Below are 15,249 nucleotides of genomic sequence, written 5' to 3'. Positions count from 1 at the left end.
GGCTGAAGGCTGGAAGCTGGAGGCTGGAGGCTGAGGCATGAAGCGTGGCTCAGGGAAGGTCAGCTTCATGTTTCATCCTTCAGACTGAGACCAGTGTCCGTCTGTCTGTCTGTCTGTCTGTCTGTCTGTATGTCCGTCCACATTCCCTCTCTACAGTAGCGTCTTGCGCTGGCGTTACAATCTGATGCACTCGGCTGCAGTTGTTGCACATGAATCGTCTCTAACTGAACATTATGCAACGATGAAGATGAATGTGTTGAACGATGCAGAGGTCGAGCGGGAGAAACAACACGGAGGTTGTTTCACATCAGTGTGCGGTTACCCCGACGACACATCTGCATCTTTTTCCCCCCGCTGAGATTCGGTTGGTCCGACGGCTTCAGTGCCGTCGCTCCTCAGGCTCAGAGCTTTATCGTCCCTTCAGGTTCTTTAAAGACTGTTCCACAAGAACACTGACATCGCTCCTTCATCTTAAAACTGTCCTGAAAGAATCGTGAAGCTACAGAGAGCTGCAGTGTTGTGGTCCAGGATCTGTTCAGCAGCTGTGATCTCTTTGCCATGTGATGTGTAACCTGCAGGGCTCTAGGGCTTATGGGAAATGGTGTTCTTTAAAGGCTGCAAACAACAGAAGTATTGATTAAACAGTGATATTAGCCTGTTGTTTTTGAACGTTCTTCCTGATCTGAAACACATGAGACTGGATTTGTTGTAATTAGTGTGATTACAGATGTTAATGAGGTTTTCTCACCTCTGGATCCAGTTCCAGCTTCCCTTCAGCTCTCTGTCGTCTTCCACACACGACCACCTGACATGACGTCATGTCCTCTAACCGTGTGCGTCAAAGTCGTTATGTGCTGCACACAAACATGTTAATTGATCATTTGCTCACATGAAATAACGACTGGATTATTTCAGGATCCATTAATTATTTGGAGGTTTGTGTGAAGTTTCAGTTCAGTGGCATCAAACCGTCACTTCCTGTTCCTGGTCACATGTCTTCATGAAACAGAAACAGGAAGTCGTCTTTCAGCCATGAGCACTTCTCTACAAAATAAAACAAGAACTTTCATCTCTGAACTTTACACAATAAACTGCCCAGATGCCATTTTTTGGTGGCACTGCCCTTTAACCCCAGTCACTGTGATTGACAGCCCTCAGCCCCGCCCCCTCTCTGCCTGCACTTCCTGCGTCTGTTCCCGCAGCAGCACGGTGACGTATTTTTGTGTAACAAAGGTAAAAAATTATAAATATTAATATTCTGAGTATAAAGAAGTTTTATTTTTTAATCTGTTTGTAAATAATTTGTCTTTAAAGAAAGAAATCAGTATATTTAAGACGAGAAGAAGAAGAAAAAAAAAACAGCTTGTAGGAGTTTGAAGTCGGACGGAGAGTTTCTGAACAACAGCTTGTGAGATTAGCTGCACGTGTCCTGAGTGAGTATTTACATACATGTTGTTTCAAGACGTTTAGGTCTTTGTCCTTGTCGTAGTCCGGTTCAGTGAAGAGAGAGACTCCCCCTTCTTTCTCTTCGTGTTTCAGTCTCTGAAGAATCAGAGTCGAGTCTCAGCAGCAGCAGCAGCAGGACAGAGATCAGTTCATCAGGTTAAAGCATCGGTCTCATGTCCGTCTGCTCAGCGTCTCCGCCTCAGATTGTGTCTTTTGTCTTTCAACTCATGCAAATTCAAATTTTTTTACCTTTCAACTGAAACTCCATCTCCAACCTCTTTCACTCTGAGCTCCTCGTGTGAAAACGATCGTGTGACGAGTCGTCAATTATCAACATCCAGAAACTGAAATCAGACAATCTGAGTCGTGATTCAGTCAGACCTGAACACGCCACTGAAAATAACCTCCATAAATCTGATGAGAGATCAGTGATAGTTGTCAGTTCATCAGTGGGTCATAACAAACAGGAAGTTATAATGATTCCTCTGAGCTGTCGGGTGGATTTTATTCCCTGAGATGATTTGTTGAAAGTTGAGGTTTCGTCTCGACGGTTGTTTTAATGGTTGAAGAGAAGAAAATGATTTAACGTTAAAAAAAAAAAAAACATATAAAAAACACAAAAATAAGATAAATTGAATGAGTGAATAAAGTCACAGAGCGGGAAGAAGTTTCCTCAAATTATGAATGAGATCAAAATCAGCTTTTCTTTGACCTGATCAGCTGGATCAGATCAACTTGATCAGGATCAGCTGGATCAGGATCAGCTGGCTCAGGTCTGTGAACACCTGACTGAAGGTTTGTGGGAGGAGTTTTAGCTTCGATGGCGTTGGAGCTTTAATGGAGTTCATCAGGGGAATCCTGCGTGTGCCTGCAGCGAGGATGTTGGCCAAGATGATGAAGAGGTTTCAGAAAGTAGAATCCGGTCTGAGTGCGCCCCCTGCAGGTGGGTCCAGGCTGCTGCTGTGACGCTCAGGTGGATCTGTAGAAGATCCAGATCCTGAAGGCCACAGGGAAGTTAATGAAGGGATAAAAGAAACTGTGACGTCTTCATGGTCGTCTGTGGACGCCGACATGACGAGACATAAACAATTACTTCAAATAAGATTTCACGACCAGTTTAACAAGAGGTTGATACCTGTGAACAGGTGGAAGGAATCGAACCAGCGACCCTCTGAGCTCTTTAACAGAAATCAGCTGAGTCCTCTGCTTCTGGATCCTTGTTTCTGTTGGACTCGTCACGTTCAGGTGAAAGTTCAGGTGTGAGTGAGGCGTTCAGGGTGAGTTTGGAAAGTTGACATCCAGGTTGGCGGCCTGTCCGGTCGGCGCTGGCAGCCGACGAGGCGTCGCTCAGAGGTGAAAGGTTGAAGTGAACAAGTCGAGGAGCTGGAGTGTTTTTATGAACCAGGAGGTGAAATGAATTGTGGGGGATCTTCTCTGTGCGGCTATGTTGGATGAAAATATTACTGTTTGGCTCAGTTACAGTCTGTGTTGATGTTGTTCTGGTGTTCAGGTGCAGGTGGTTCAGTGTTGATCTGAGGTCAGTTCACTGTCGAAGAGCTCGACAGGTAAAAGCTGCAGCTTCCTGCATTTCAGATGGTTGAAGGGAAATTCATCAAAAATCTTCTTTAACGTTCTGAGCTGTGAAGAAATGTAACGTCAGCCTCAAACATCCCGGCACACAGAAGAGCCTGAGTCACTTTGTGCAGGTTTCACAACAAAAACAAATCACTGCCTCTGGTTTGAGTTTTTAAAACAAAAGTTCCAGTCAGCTTCTAAAACCAGTCACGGTGTTTTACTGGTTTTGTAGAACTGACCAACAGAGACTGACCCCCCCCCCCAAAGGAGGACTCTGGTGGTTTTTGTCTTTCTGGAGCTTTGAGGACTCACAGGATCCAGATATTTAAAAACACACTTATTAAAATCTGATTAAAACAAACAGAAGCTGCTCTGGCAACTAAAAACTACAGTGAACTACGGAAGCCCAGAGAGAGTAAAAAGCCTCTCAGGGCTTCTGTTCACAGATTAAAAAACCAAAAATTTTGAAAAATTATCCTGTAAAGAAAAAAACTTTCACTTGCCTTTTTGGGCTTCCGTAGAATTGGATTGTTATTGATTTTTTTTTCTTTCAGTCTGATTAGTCTGCTCGTTCAGGTTTTAATCAGGATTCAAACGAACAGTGAAACCAGATCAGACCAGATGATCAGTTTGTCACAGAAAAGTTTCCTATGACATAAACAGACGACTTCACGTGCACAAAGTTGTTTTCAACAGAATCATCAGCAACACGGAACAAAAAAAATATTTTTTTAAAGGAACTTTTCCTTGAAAAAAAACAAAAAAAAAACAGATTTTCACTTTAAAAGCAGCGTCGTTTTATTTTGACAGTCTCAGTCACAGAAGGTCAAAATAAAAGATCGTCCCAAAATCCACCATCCTCTCCACCTGTGTGTGTGTGTGCGCGTGTGTGTGTGTGTGTGTGTGCGCGCGCGCTCGTGTGTGTGCGCGTGTGTGTAGCATTTTGCCTTTTTATGCAATAAACCTGATGTGAGTTAACATGCAGTTCCAGACTCTGCCAGTAGGGGGAGCTGTTGACCAGCGAGGTAGTGAGTGTGTGTGTGCTTGTGTGTGTGTGTGTGTGTGTGTGTGCAGATTAGGGATCAGTTAAAGGCCATATTTCTTATTTTTTCATATTTTTTATTGATGTATAATATTAATTTCTCTCATTATTAATGTTATTGTCAGTTTTTATGTTTTTAGGCTCCAGAGAAAAGACGAGGGCTCTGTCTCCTGCTTTGTATTTGAATAATACATTTGACTTTTGTTGTATTCAGATTTTTATTTGAACCTTGTAATAACCAGGGAACGTCGAGTGTGTTGTACATATTAATGTGTTTTCAAACCAGAGGTGCTTCTGAAGCTAACAGGAGAGATTTTTAAAGAGACTGTACCTTCACATTATTTTCCAGAAAATAAACAGATGAAACCTGGAGCATCTGCATCTGTCTGTGTTCATGTAGGTTTACTGTGGTGAACTGTTCGTGTACTTATACTGCAGTACAAATACTGCACTTTTTACTGCACCACATTCACATTCACCCTCAAAAGGGACGAAAAGGGGCAATGACAACTTTAAACCCCATTAAATCTCCATAAAGAAACAATAACAGAAAACATGGAATTGAGAAAATGAACTCAAGAGTCTGTATGTACATTTTGAGTTCACCTGAAAATCTGGTAAAGTTGCAGGTGACCTTTGTGATTCTGTATTTCTGAACGTGGAATTTACCAACAAATTTACAGTGAATTCAGTGTCACATTTATCATGAGGAAATCTCATGCCAATGAGCAATTTATGTTTATAATTTATTTTTAGATGTAGATGAATGTATCAAATATGAGTCTAAATCTAAACATCTTTGTTTTATGTTTGGTTTTGATTTTAAATTTTACAGATTTGTAAAATGGAGTAAAAATACACAGAGGTTTGGTGGTGATGAGTTTGTGGGAAGATAAACTCTGTTTTTAGAAATATATTAGAAAAATGTAAAAAAAAAATGTTTCGTTTGGTCATAAAAGACTCAAGTGCACGTTATTTAAAATAGAAAAATATAATACAGGAAGGTTTGAACATGTTACTGTCCAGATATGATGCAGAGGAGGGAGCTGATACTGAACACAGGAATAAAATAAATAAACTCTGATTTACAAGATGTTTTTATAAAGAAGCTCTGCAGATCAGTTTTATCTGTTCTTGGTTATTTCTATTTTTATTTTTCATTTTAATTTATCACTAATTTAGCAGCACCTGTTGGTGGCGGTAATGCGTCACTTCGCTGTTCGCCAACCGCCATAAACAGCCAGAAGAAGAGGGAGATGAGGACAGTGCAGAGCGAGGAGAAGAAGAAGAAGAAGAGAAGGAGGAGGAGGAGGAAGAAGAGGAGGAAGAGGAGGAGGAAGTGGACTCTGAGCTGGACGCGGAGCTGCCAGCTGGGCTTCACACCGGGAGGAAAGCGGCGTGTTGTGGGTGTTTGTGTTCCCGGGCCTGCGGCTGCAGAGGAGCCGGAGCTCTGTGATGAAGAACCGGAGCCTGTGAACCACAAGAATCCGCCTTCTGACACAGTGAGTGTTCGCGATAAATCTGCGGCTGGTGATCCGGCTGAACCACGATCAGGCCGGAGCTCTGGTCCACAGCCAATTAACGGCTCATTAATAAACACGGTATAAACAGATAATGACAGCTTCACGAGGGCCCGGAGCTTCCCTGAAACAGAACCAGGCTCAAAGAAGCTCCTTATGAATCCTGTTGACTTCAAACACAACAACAGCACAATGTAAAAACACGCCATTACTCACAAGTATTATCAGCTAAATGTCATTAAAGTACAAAAGGCCACGAGCAGGGCGGAAGCTCAGTGTTTACTGTTTACATGTTTAGTTGTTTTTCAAAGTAAAAGATGTAAAAACATTTAAACGAGTCTTCACCTTTAATGCTCTGTTAGTTTTTATTTCATCTACTTGGCGGTCACATATTTTACACTTTTCTAATGTAGTGCAGTAGAAAGAACAATATGTAGGACAACAATATACAGGAGCATTAAATGGAAATAATCAAGTAAAGTACAAGTACCTAAAATTGTACGTAAGTACTGAACTTAAGGTAAATGTACTTCATTGCTTTCCACCACTGCTAATTAGAATTACTGAGTCTTCAGCACACACATATTTTAATATTGTTGAATGATCCTGAATTCCTGAGTGAAACAAAGATGGAGTCTGTTATAGAAGTTAAAGTCAAAAAGGTAAAAGACTAACTAAACCAGCTCAGACACATAAAAGACTATTAACATGAAATAATAAACTCTATATTCATGTCAAAACATTTCTCTGCAACAACTAATCCTCCATCGTCTCACTGCTCATGACTGAGCTCCAGAGTTTGTAACATTAGATCAAACATGACATTTTATATTGGTCATGAAATCACAAGCTAACACTGGAGATGAAAGGGTGAGCTATCAGCTAGCTAACAGTAGTTAGCTAACCTGTAACTGAAGGCTAAAGTTAGAAACTAGCTAACATTCGCATCCACCCGTAGACACAGTCTGTCTCGTTTAAGTTTAACGTACTGTAGTTTAATATTTTACGGTACGTCATATTTTATAAAGTTACAGAATTTGCAGAAGACACCTGTAACTGCATTATGTCAGATGAATGTAGTGGAGTGAAAGTGTTATAACATGGAGATATTCAGTACTTAAGTTTGTACTTAAATGCAGCACTTGAGTAAATGCACGTAGTTACAGTCCACCATGTTAATATTATTTAAAGGTTCTTGTTTACTGTGTGAGCTCAGAAATGAGGTTTGAAAGCAGAGAGGGGAAAGTGGAAACACGTTTAGCAGCTTATCAGGTTTCTATTCAGTCAGACTGGTACTGTCAGAGGGCAGGTGTGTGTGTGTAGGTGTGTTTGTGGGCGTGTACTCAACAGGATATCCTCCTCCAGTCTTGCGTCACCTGGGTTTGTCCTGATCCTCAGACGTCTTTATTCTGCTGTTTGGTTTGTGTCATGTTTGTCTTCCTTCACGCTCACGTGTCGGCTTTTTCTTAACCTTAAATCCAGGTTTTCAGGGGTTAATTACAACCAATAAATTACAGTTTATTTAGAGCTGCAACAACTAGCTGATTAACTGATGAGTCAATTAACAAAGTTCTGTTTCGATGAATCATGAACACATAATTAATCAACAGCTGTGAGAGGATTTGCTGCTTTACTTTGTCTTATGTGACAGTGAAATCTCTTTCTTCAGGTTGTAGTTGTATTCAGAGACCTCACTGTGGCTTTACTGGATGTTGTGATGATCATTTTTCACTGTTTTCTTAGACGGTTATTGGAGGAATCGGTCGTCACTGCAGCCCTGGTTTTATTTAGCTGTTTCCTGTTTCCTGCTGCTGTGTAAAAAAACATTACCACGCCCATGTGAACGCCTGTGCAAGGCTGCACTCATGCTGCGCTCATGTCATATGGGATGATATTTCCAGATGTGTTGAAGCTTCAGAAAAAATTAACTGTGATAGTCCTGTTTACAGCTAGGAAACTGGTAATTACGGTAACTCCAGTATGACATGAATGCAGCGTTAGCTACATGGCAATCCATCCAATAGATGTTGAGACACCTTCGTCTCACACTGGAGACAGGAAGTGTGACCCATCTCTTTCTCCTCTCTCGGCTGCTGTGGTGACTGTGGTCTGTGTGAATGTGTTGTCAGGTGATGGACGCAGAGAGTGGCGAGCTGTTCCTCAGCGGTGACGGCGGCGTGGCGGCAGACAGCTGGCAGCTTGACGCACCGTTCTCCTGCTCTGAACTGGTCTTCAGCGGTTCGGAGAAACCCCTGCAGGACTGGGCGGTGGACCCCGACTGTGTGAGTTACTTAGACCTCTACAAAGATGAATGTCTGTAGAGGTCAGGTTGACATGTTAAAGTTTAAATCTCAGTCAAACTTGAAGATGTTGATAAAAGCTCAGAATATTTACGTCATCATCATTTTAATCATTTCAAACCTGCTTCTCACTGTCGATCTGACTCCGCCTCAGACGCTCGACGACAGCGAATCAGAGGACGTCCTCCACGGCGTCGACCCAAACGAGGTGTTCCCCAGCGGGCCGCCTGCAGACCCGTCATCCGAGAGCGACAGTGGCATCTCTGAGGGTCCTGTCGTTGAGAGTCCCGTCACCACGGTGACGGCGGTGACCGCGACGACCTCCCAGCCGACCCCGGCAACCGTGTACCAGGTGGTTTATGACATCAGTGGGCTGGGAGGCGTCAAGGCTGAGCCTGGACAGGAGAACGTCATCTCCATAGAGCTCGGTGAGGACAGAGCGTGTCTCTGTGGGTCTGATTGGTTTCTGTCTTTGCAGTTTGAGAGAGAGAGAGAGAGAGAGAAACAGAGAGAGAGACAGGAGAGAGAAGACAGAGAGAGAGAGGAAGAGAGAAGAGAGAGACAGAGAGAGACAAGAGAGGAGAAGAGAGAGAGGAAGAGAGAGAAGAGAGAGAGAAGGAACAGAGAGAGGACAGAGAGAGAGAGAGAGAGAGACAAGAGAGAGAGGAGAGACAGAGAGAGAGAGACAGAGAGAGAGACAGAGAGAGAGAGAGAGAGAGAGACAGAGAGAGACAGAGAGAGAGGAGAGAGAGACAGGAGAGAGAGACAGGTGTTGAATCATTCTCACTTCATTCAGTCGTCAGGTCTAAACATGTTGATCACTTCCTGTCCTGTGCAGACGAGTGGAGCTCCCAGATGTTGTTTTCAGACACCTGCGTTGTGAACGAGCTGCCGCTGGTCTCCGCCGCTCGCCTCGACGGCAGCGGCCTGGCTGTCATCGACCCTCCCAGCCCCGACAGCGATCTGGTGAGACTTTCCTCTTAAATATCAAGAAGACATTTTGTTCATTGTGACAGTCAGAGCCGAGGTGTGACCTGGAGGACTCGCTCTTCTTCTTCTTCTGCTGCTGCAGCTGTACCCGGAGCTTCAGCTGACCGAGGAGGAGCAGAAGCTGCTGAACCAGGAAGGAGTTTCTCTGCCGAACAACCTTCCTCTCACCAAGGTCAGACGGCGAAACACTCACAAGACCTGACGCAGTTCTTTTCTATCATTTAACTAATCTTTCCAACACACTGTGGGCTTTTATTTTGACATGACCGACGATTGTAATTGAGAACTTTTTATTTTGCAGGCGGAGGAACGAATCCTGAAGAAAGTTCGAAGGAAAATCCGCAACAAGCAGTCGGCTCAGGACAGCCGCCGCAGGAGGAAGGAGTACATCGACGGGCTGGAGGGCAGGTACGAGTCCTGACCGACTCACAGAGACGGTTGGCTTTTGTTTACCACTCACACGCTGATGCAAACTGCTGGCCGGCCTGGGCTCCAGAGTCCTGCTCAAAGGCACCTCAGCATGTGGACTGAGGGATCTGGAGCCTGAACCAACATCCCTCCTGAGCCACAGCTGCCCCCAGTTCAGCAGAGGAGAGTCACCCACAATAACACTTACATTAATGTGTGTGTGTGTGTGTGTGTGTGTGTGTGTGTGTGTGTGTGTTTACAGGGCAGCAGCTTGCTCAGCACAGAACAAGGAGCTGCAGAGGACAGTTGAGCAGCTGGAGAAACGTAACATGTACGAGCACGTCTTAATTATTGATTACTGGGTGTTTAGTGATTGATGAAGAAAAAGAAATCACAGTCTGGACTCAACAGTTGCATCAGTCAGCGTGTCCAGCAGCAGAGGGCGCTGTTGTCTTTGTTTTCAGCTTCATGTGCGGACGTTGCTCTTGTACAGTGACTGATTCAGAGGAAGTAAAATAACAGTAACTAAGACAAACCAACATTTATACAGAGCCAGAGGGTAAATACAAAGTTTATACAACATATATAATCAAATTCAAACTGAAAGTGGTACAGAAAAAAATGTATTTAAAAAAATTACATTAATGAATTATATATATTAATTCAAAATGATATTAATATTTTGCATCTGGAGCACAACATTTGAGCTTTTCACAGCTTTTCTATTACATGGCGTAGATAAAGCTCTCTTCCTTTTTAAAGGAACAAAAGGAGGGTTTAGTTTTAACACCTTACATTTATGGATATTAAACCTAGTGAGTAATATGATGAGGTTTCACAGGAAACATTTGTTTGTCAGAATATTCTCTACCTTGATGTTAGCTGAACGTCTCGTCTGCCTGCCTCACTCCATCAGTAGCTAACATCTCTCTCTCTGTGTGTTGCACAAGCAAAATGAGACTGTAGGTAAATGTAAGTAGCAGTAACTATCTAGCTTGTTTTATTCACTTACTTTCTAAACTTCAGAGTTTCTGAATTGGATTGTGTCAAGTATCTACGGATGCATGTTAATGTTAGCTAGTTTCTAAATTAAGCCGTAACTTACAGCCTAGCTAACTAACATTGGCTAGTTTCTAACTTTTAGCCTGAAGTAAAAGTTTAGCTAGCTAATGTTGGCTAGTTTGTACCTTTAGTTTTAAGTTACAGCTTAGCTAGCTGATGTTGGCTAGTTGTTTCCATTTCATGCTACTTCATACTCCCACACTTCTTTCCACTCCACTACATGTATTTAACAGCCCCCCCGCCCCGATTATCATTTTATAATTTGAACTGCTCCCAGTGATGTCTGGATGTTTTAAATGTCTAAATTTGATGAGTTGCCCTTTATCCGGCTGTAAAAAACTCTCATTTAGTTGTTAAAAATGTCAGTTTATGGAGGGAAAGCTTGTCGATCCCTCGGGGGTTGTTTGTGTTGAGAATGAAGATTCCTCCATTAGTTTCACACAGAGTTTTCTGTTTGTTGAACTTGACACTCCTGAGTTCAGATTATTGCTCGGACAGCTGAATGATGGGAGAAGTAAACGTGGTGTAAACAGACTGTGTTCCTGCTGCTCAGGTCTCTGCTGGCTCAGCTGCGGCAGCTCCAGTCTCTGATCAAACAGACGGTCAGCAAAGGAGCCCAGACCAGCACCTGCTTACTGGTAGGAAACACTGTGTGTGTGTGTGCGTGCGTGTGCGTGCGTGCGTGCGTGTGTGTGTGTGTGTGCATTATTGGTTAATATCATTCAGAAGTAATTGATACAGATTCCAGTCCTCATCTTTTTATTATTTTTAGTATGAGCATGTTTTTATTGCAAAATGTCTGTTTTAAATTTTTAAGTTTGAAAGAGGATATTCTTATTCTTACTGTGTTTCTGCATGAATCTTGTGGTTGTGTTTTCTTTATGAATATATTAAAAAGTGTGTTGTGTGTAAATAAGTAGCTTTTTTATAAGAATAAAACTGAATCAGTAGGTTGAAAATCCACCAATAAAAAGAGCTTTTCAGGAGTTAAAAAGAAAGTTTACTGAATGAATTCACAATTCTCTAATGTGTGTGTGTTGTGATGCGTGTGTGTGTGTGTGTGTGTGTGTGTGTGTGTGTTCAGATCATCCTGGTCTCTCTGGGTCTGATCATCATGCCGAGTTTCAGTCCGTTCAGCCGCAGCTCGTCTACAGACGACGACTACAGGCCCACAGGAGGTCGGTCCCTTTGATGTCACTTCCTGTTGTTGAAATGGTTTTTATCAAACATCGTGCTTCTTCTTCGAGACTAATCTGGAAACTTGATGACCTTTCTGGAGAAGTTGATGCGTATGAAGAAAGTTTAGAGACGAGTCACGGTGTGAAGACCAGCACCAATGAATCAGGAAGCGAATAAACTAGAAAATAAAACTGTTTGTTTAATTTTTAAATAAATTTTTGTTTTTAATGATTTATTTTTCTGATCTTTCCAGTTATCTCCAGAAACATCCTGACAGACCCCTCCTCCTCCTCCCCCTCCTCCTCCCCCTCCCAGCCGGCAGCAGACGAGGTTGAGACTCTGGCGGTTCATTCTGACTCCTCGTTGCCGCCCTATGACCTCAGCCAATCAGGAGCTCCAGAGGGCGCTGCTGTCCCACGAGAACCAATAGAAACCCCTGAAATTACAGCTGTTGACGGCGCGGCCCAGGAGGGGAGCCGAACAGGGAACAGCTCAACTGTTGTTGCCGGGCAGACTGAACCGCTCGCCCTCGGTCTGAGGTCAGCGGCCGGAAAAGGAAGCCACGATCCGGCCAAACCTGCGCACGCCGACGAGATGTAGACGGACTGTTTCAGGTTTGGTGTCGTGCTCGTGGAGACTGTCAGGACATGTTAGCTGTAAACACATGACCAGTGAGGGACGCTCTGATTGGTCAGTGCTGATTAGTATCAGCTGATATCTGTTGGTGGTGGTTTTCTGATCAGAAAACAGATCTTTAAACATGAGCGGTAGATGCGAAGATTAATGCCACTCTCATGTCTGTACGATAAATATGAAGCAACAGCCAGTTAGCTTAGCTTAGCATAAAGAAACAGGGGGAAACAGCTAGCCTGACTCCTCCCCATGATAACAAATGTTACATCTCATTTGTTTCATTTGTACAAAAACCAAAGTGTAAAGTTGTTTTTGAGGGGCTGCATGGCTTACAGTTTCCCCCTGTTTCCAGTCTTTGTGCTAAGCTAGGCTAACTGTCTTCTGGCTGTAGCTTCATATTTAGCTTACAACATGTTCTGTTCCTTTAAACTGCACATTCTGAAGTTTGTACTTCTTCAGTCTGGGTCTTCTTCTTGCACCTGAGGCCGTTCTCACGTTGCTCTCACCAACTCCCGTCTGGAGGTTTTGGGAAATACAGATTCAAGCAAAAAAAAACATCTGGAGGCAATCAGCTGGAGCCTCCTGAAGCTTCAACTTTTACATTAATCATTTCAAACTCTTGTCCGAGTCTGACAGGAATATGGATCTTCTTCTGCTGCAACGGCGAACTGAACCATCTCAGAGCTTGTGTCTATACAACAAAGCTTCATGACGACAATCATTAGAACCAGTTACAGATCTTCTGCCCTTAACCTCTGTTGGAGCCTGAATTAGCATCTTTATCACACAGGAGGCCGAGTCCTCCTCCACATGGAGCTGTTAACAGTGGTATGTGTTAGCATGCTAGCACTTTCCTGCAGCAGATGGTTCCTGAACTTCTCTGCATCCAGGACTCTGTGTTCTGTAGAAGCAGGTACAGGAAGTGACCCTTCAGAGATCTGGTCCTGAGCTCAGTCAAACCTCCAGTCCCCTGAATGTGCAGGACTCAAAAATAAAGTTACAGCAAAGTTAAAATAGTTTGTTCTCCTCTGGAAAATCCACATTTAAGGAACCTGTTTGGATGAGTCGGTAAAGAAACCCTCCATTGCATTCTGGTACTTAATCAGTTAAATTAACAATAACTTAAATAATCAATGATTTAAATATTTATTAGTTGAATAGATTGCTCATTAAATATACTGTATATGTTTGTTTTTAGGTGACTGTGCCGCACTAACAAAGTGGTTTTACTGATTGTTTTTCACAGTAGTTAAAGAGACAGACTTTATAATTTTTTAAAAGACTAATGTTAATTAATGGAATTAGATTCTGTTGGATTTAATTATAGTTTCATTGACAATCAGTTAATTTTTTTCAGACAGATTTTAAAAGGTAATTTCACTCACGTTTGCGTTTCTCATTGCCGTAACCCAACATGGCTTCATTACCTGCCGACCTCTGACCTTACTTCTGCTTCTCAGCCTTTGTGGCCTTCTCACCTGTAGCGGACTCAACACCATGAACCTGCAGCAACCATGAAAGTAAAGGTGAATCCAGTTCAAAGTAGTGTTGTCATTTATCCATGGAGGGTCGTTTCCCTTCGTTCACTCCCAAACAGACGTTTTCACTCGTCCACCTCGGGCCTTTCTAGCAGGTTGGTATTTGGTGCCTTGATTAAGGGCTTTTTCTTTTAGAACCAACACACTGAGAGATGTGTGTTATGGAAGAAAACTCCACCAAAGTGAAACTGTACTTTGGCTTTTTGTAAATAAGGTTGAATATTTTGAATATGGATGATTGTTGGGAGGATTTTGTAATAGTTTTTTTTTTATTTTCGGTCCCTCTGAATGAATTATTGATTGTTCTCTGCTTCACTAAGTGGATTGGATTAATTTATTTGGTTCCATTAACCGGCTGGAAAACTGGGGCTTTAATTTCAGCTGTTTTGAACCTTTTTTTTTCTCTTTTACTGGTTCAAGTTTCAACAGTTTAATCATGAGGAATAGATGAACCTGGTTTATTCTGCAGTAAAACACTACAGTGGTTAACACCTCTATATCTAACAGCTTTCTCATGTTTGTGTGAGACGCCGTCATTCATCTGCTGCTTTATTCTTCATGTTGACTTTATTAAAAAGGGAACAATAAATGGAGATTGTGTCTTTATTCATCTATCGATGCAGCCACTCGGTGGTCTGTTCGACTGTTCAGCCATTATTGTACTTTGAGGAACATGTTTCTTCTTAAAGCTGCTTTAATGATTTTGACCACTAGAGAAAAAAAGGACAACAACAGTCCTGATTCTACTGCTAGGGTGCAAAATCATAAACAACTGTCAAATGACTGGCAGCAGCGGCTGCCAAACAAAAACCGTAAAATTAAAGTAAAATATCCTAATTCAAATAAAGTGTAAAAACAATAGATTTACGGAAAGTTTCATTAATATATTAATATTTTACAGATTTTTCCTAAATTATTATGATCAAACACCATCAACAAAGTGACACCACTTAAGTTTCTGCAGAAGTTTCTGTAAAGGAAGAAATGGATTTGTCAACATCTGTGTCGTGATAGAGAAGAAAACTAAAACTCTGGTCAAAAGTTCCCACAGTGTGACGCTGAAGTGACAAGGATCAAACTTTGTACTTGTCAGTGTCTCTCACTGGGTTTTACATTTTTCTGCTCTTTATCTCTGTACACAGATGTTGATAAATCCATTTCTTCTTTTACAGTGTCTTTGTTCAACCTCAACACTGATCGTTTGTTCAGTTTTGATTCAGACTTTCAACAAATAAAAATCTCTTTGACACAAACGCAATTGTTTCACATACACAAGCTTGAATTTCTCGAGCAGATTTATTTTACAGGTTTACAAAGGTTGATTTACAACTACAAACATTGGAATTATTTGTTAAGGTCACTTTACAAGCTCAGTCATTTTGAGCCTAATTTGAGCCCATATGTATGGCATGGAGTCATGTGCATGACTTACCTTTTCTTGCTGGGCGAGGTGTGGTTCTGGCCCGAGGTGGATTCTGCCATCCCTGTGAAAACACAAAAGGAAAAATAGGGACATGTCAAGCACCTCCTCTTTTCACTATGAAATGTTTGAGGCA

At 42.3% G+C, this 15,249-nt stretch overlaps 1 protein-coding gene across 2 annotated transcripts; it reads left to right on the top strand.

Moving 5' to 3' along the window:
• Positions 1-5,358: 5,358 nt before the first annotated feature.
• On the top strand, positions 5,359-14,282 carry LOC111234135 (cyclic AMP-responsive element-binding protein 3-like protein 4). 2 transcript variants are annotated; one of them, XM_022762066.1, is made up of 10 exons: positions 5,359-5,565; positions 7,692-7,865; positions 8,038-8,311; positions 8,722-8,849; positions 8,956-9,045; positions 9,175-9,281; positions 9,544-9,612; positions 10,897-10,981; positions 11,428-11,521; positions 11,776-14,282. In XM_022762066.1, exons 2-10 carry the CDS (start codon positions 7,701-7,703, stop codon positions 12,120-12,122), a joined length of 1,359 nt encoding a protein of 452 aa, XP_022617787.1. In that variant the 5' UTR covers positions 5,359-5,565; positions 7,692-7,700; the 3' UTR covers positions 12,123-14,282. The 2 variants fall into 2 exon arrangements, with proteins under 2 accessions (XP_022617787.1, XP_022617788.1); XM_022762067.1 differs by having other exon boundaries at positions 5,360-5,565; positions 7,713-7,865.
• The last annotated feature ends 967 nt before the right edge of the window (positions 14,283-15,249 follow it).

Source organism: Seriola dumerili, unplaced genomic scaffold (genome assembly GCF_002260705.1).
Source record: "Seriola dumerili isolate Sdu_G_001 unplaced genomic scaffold, Sdu_1.0 BDQW01000435.1, whole genome shotgun sequence".
In the NCBI taxonomy this organism is placed as follows: Eukaryota; Metazoa; Chordata; class Actinopteri; order Carangiformes; family Carangidae; genus Seriola; species Seriola dumerili.
Note: the sequence above shows the minus strand (reverse complement) of the source record. Positions and strands in the feature narration are given on the sequence as shown.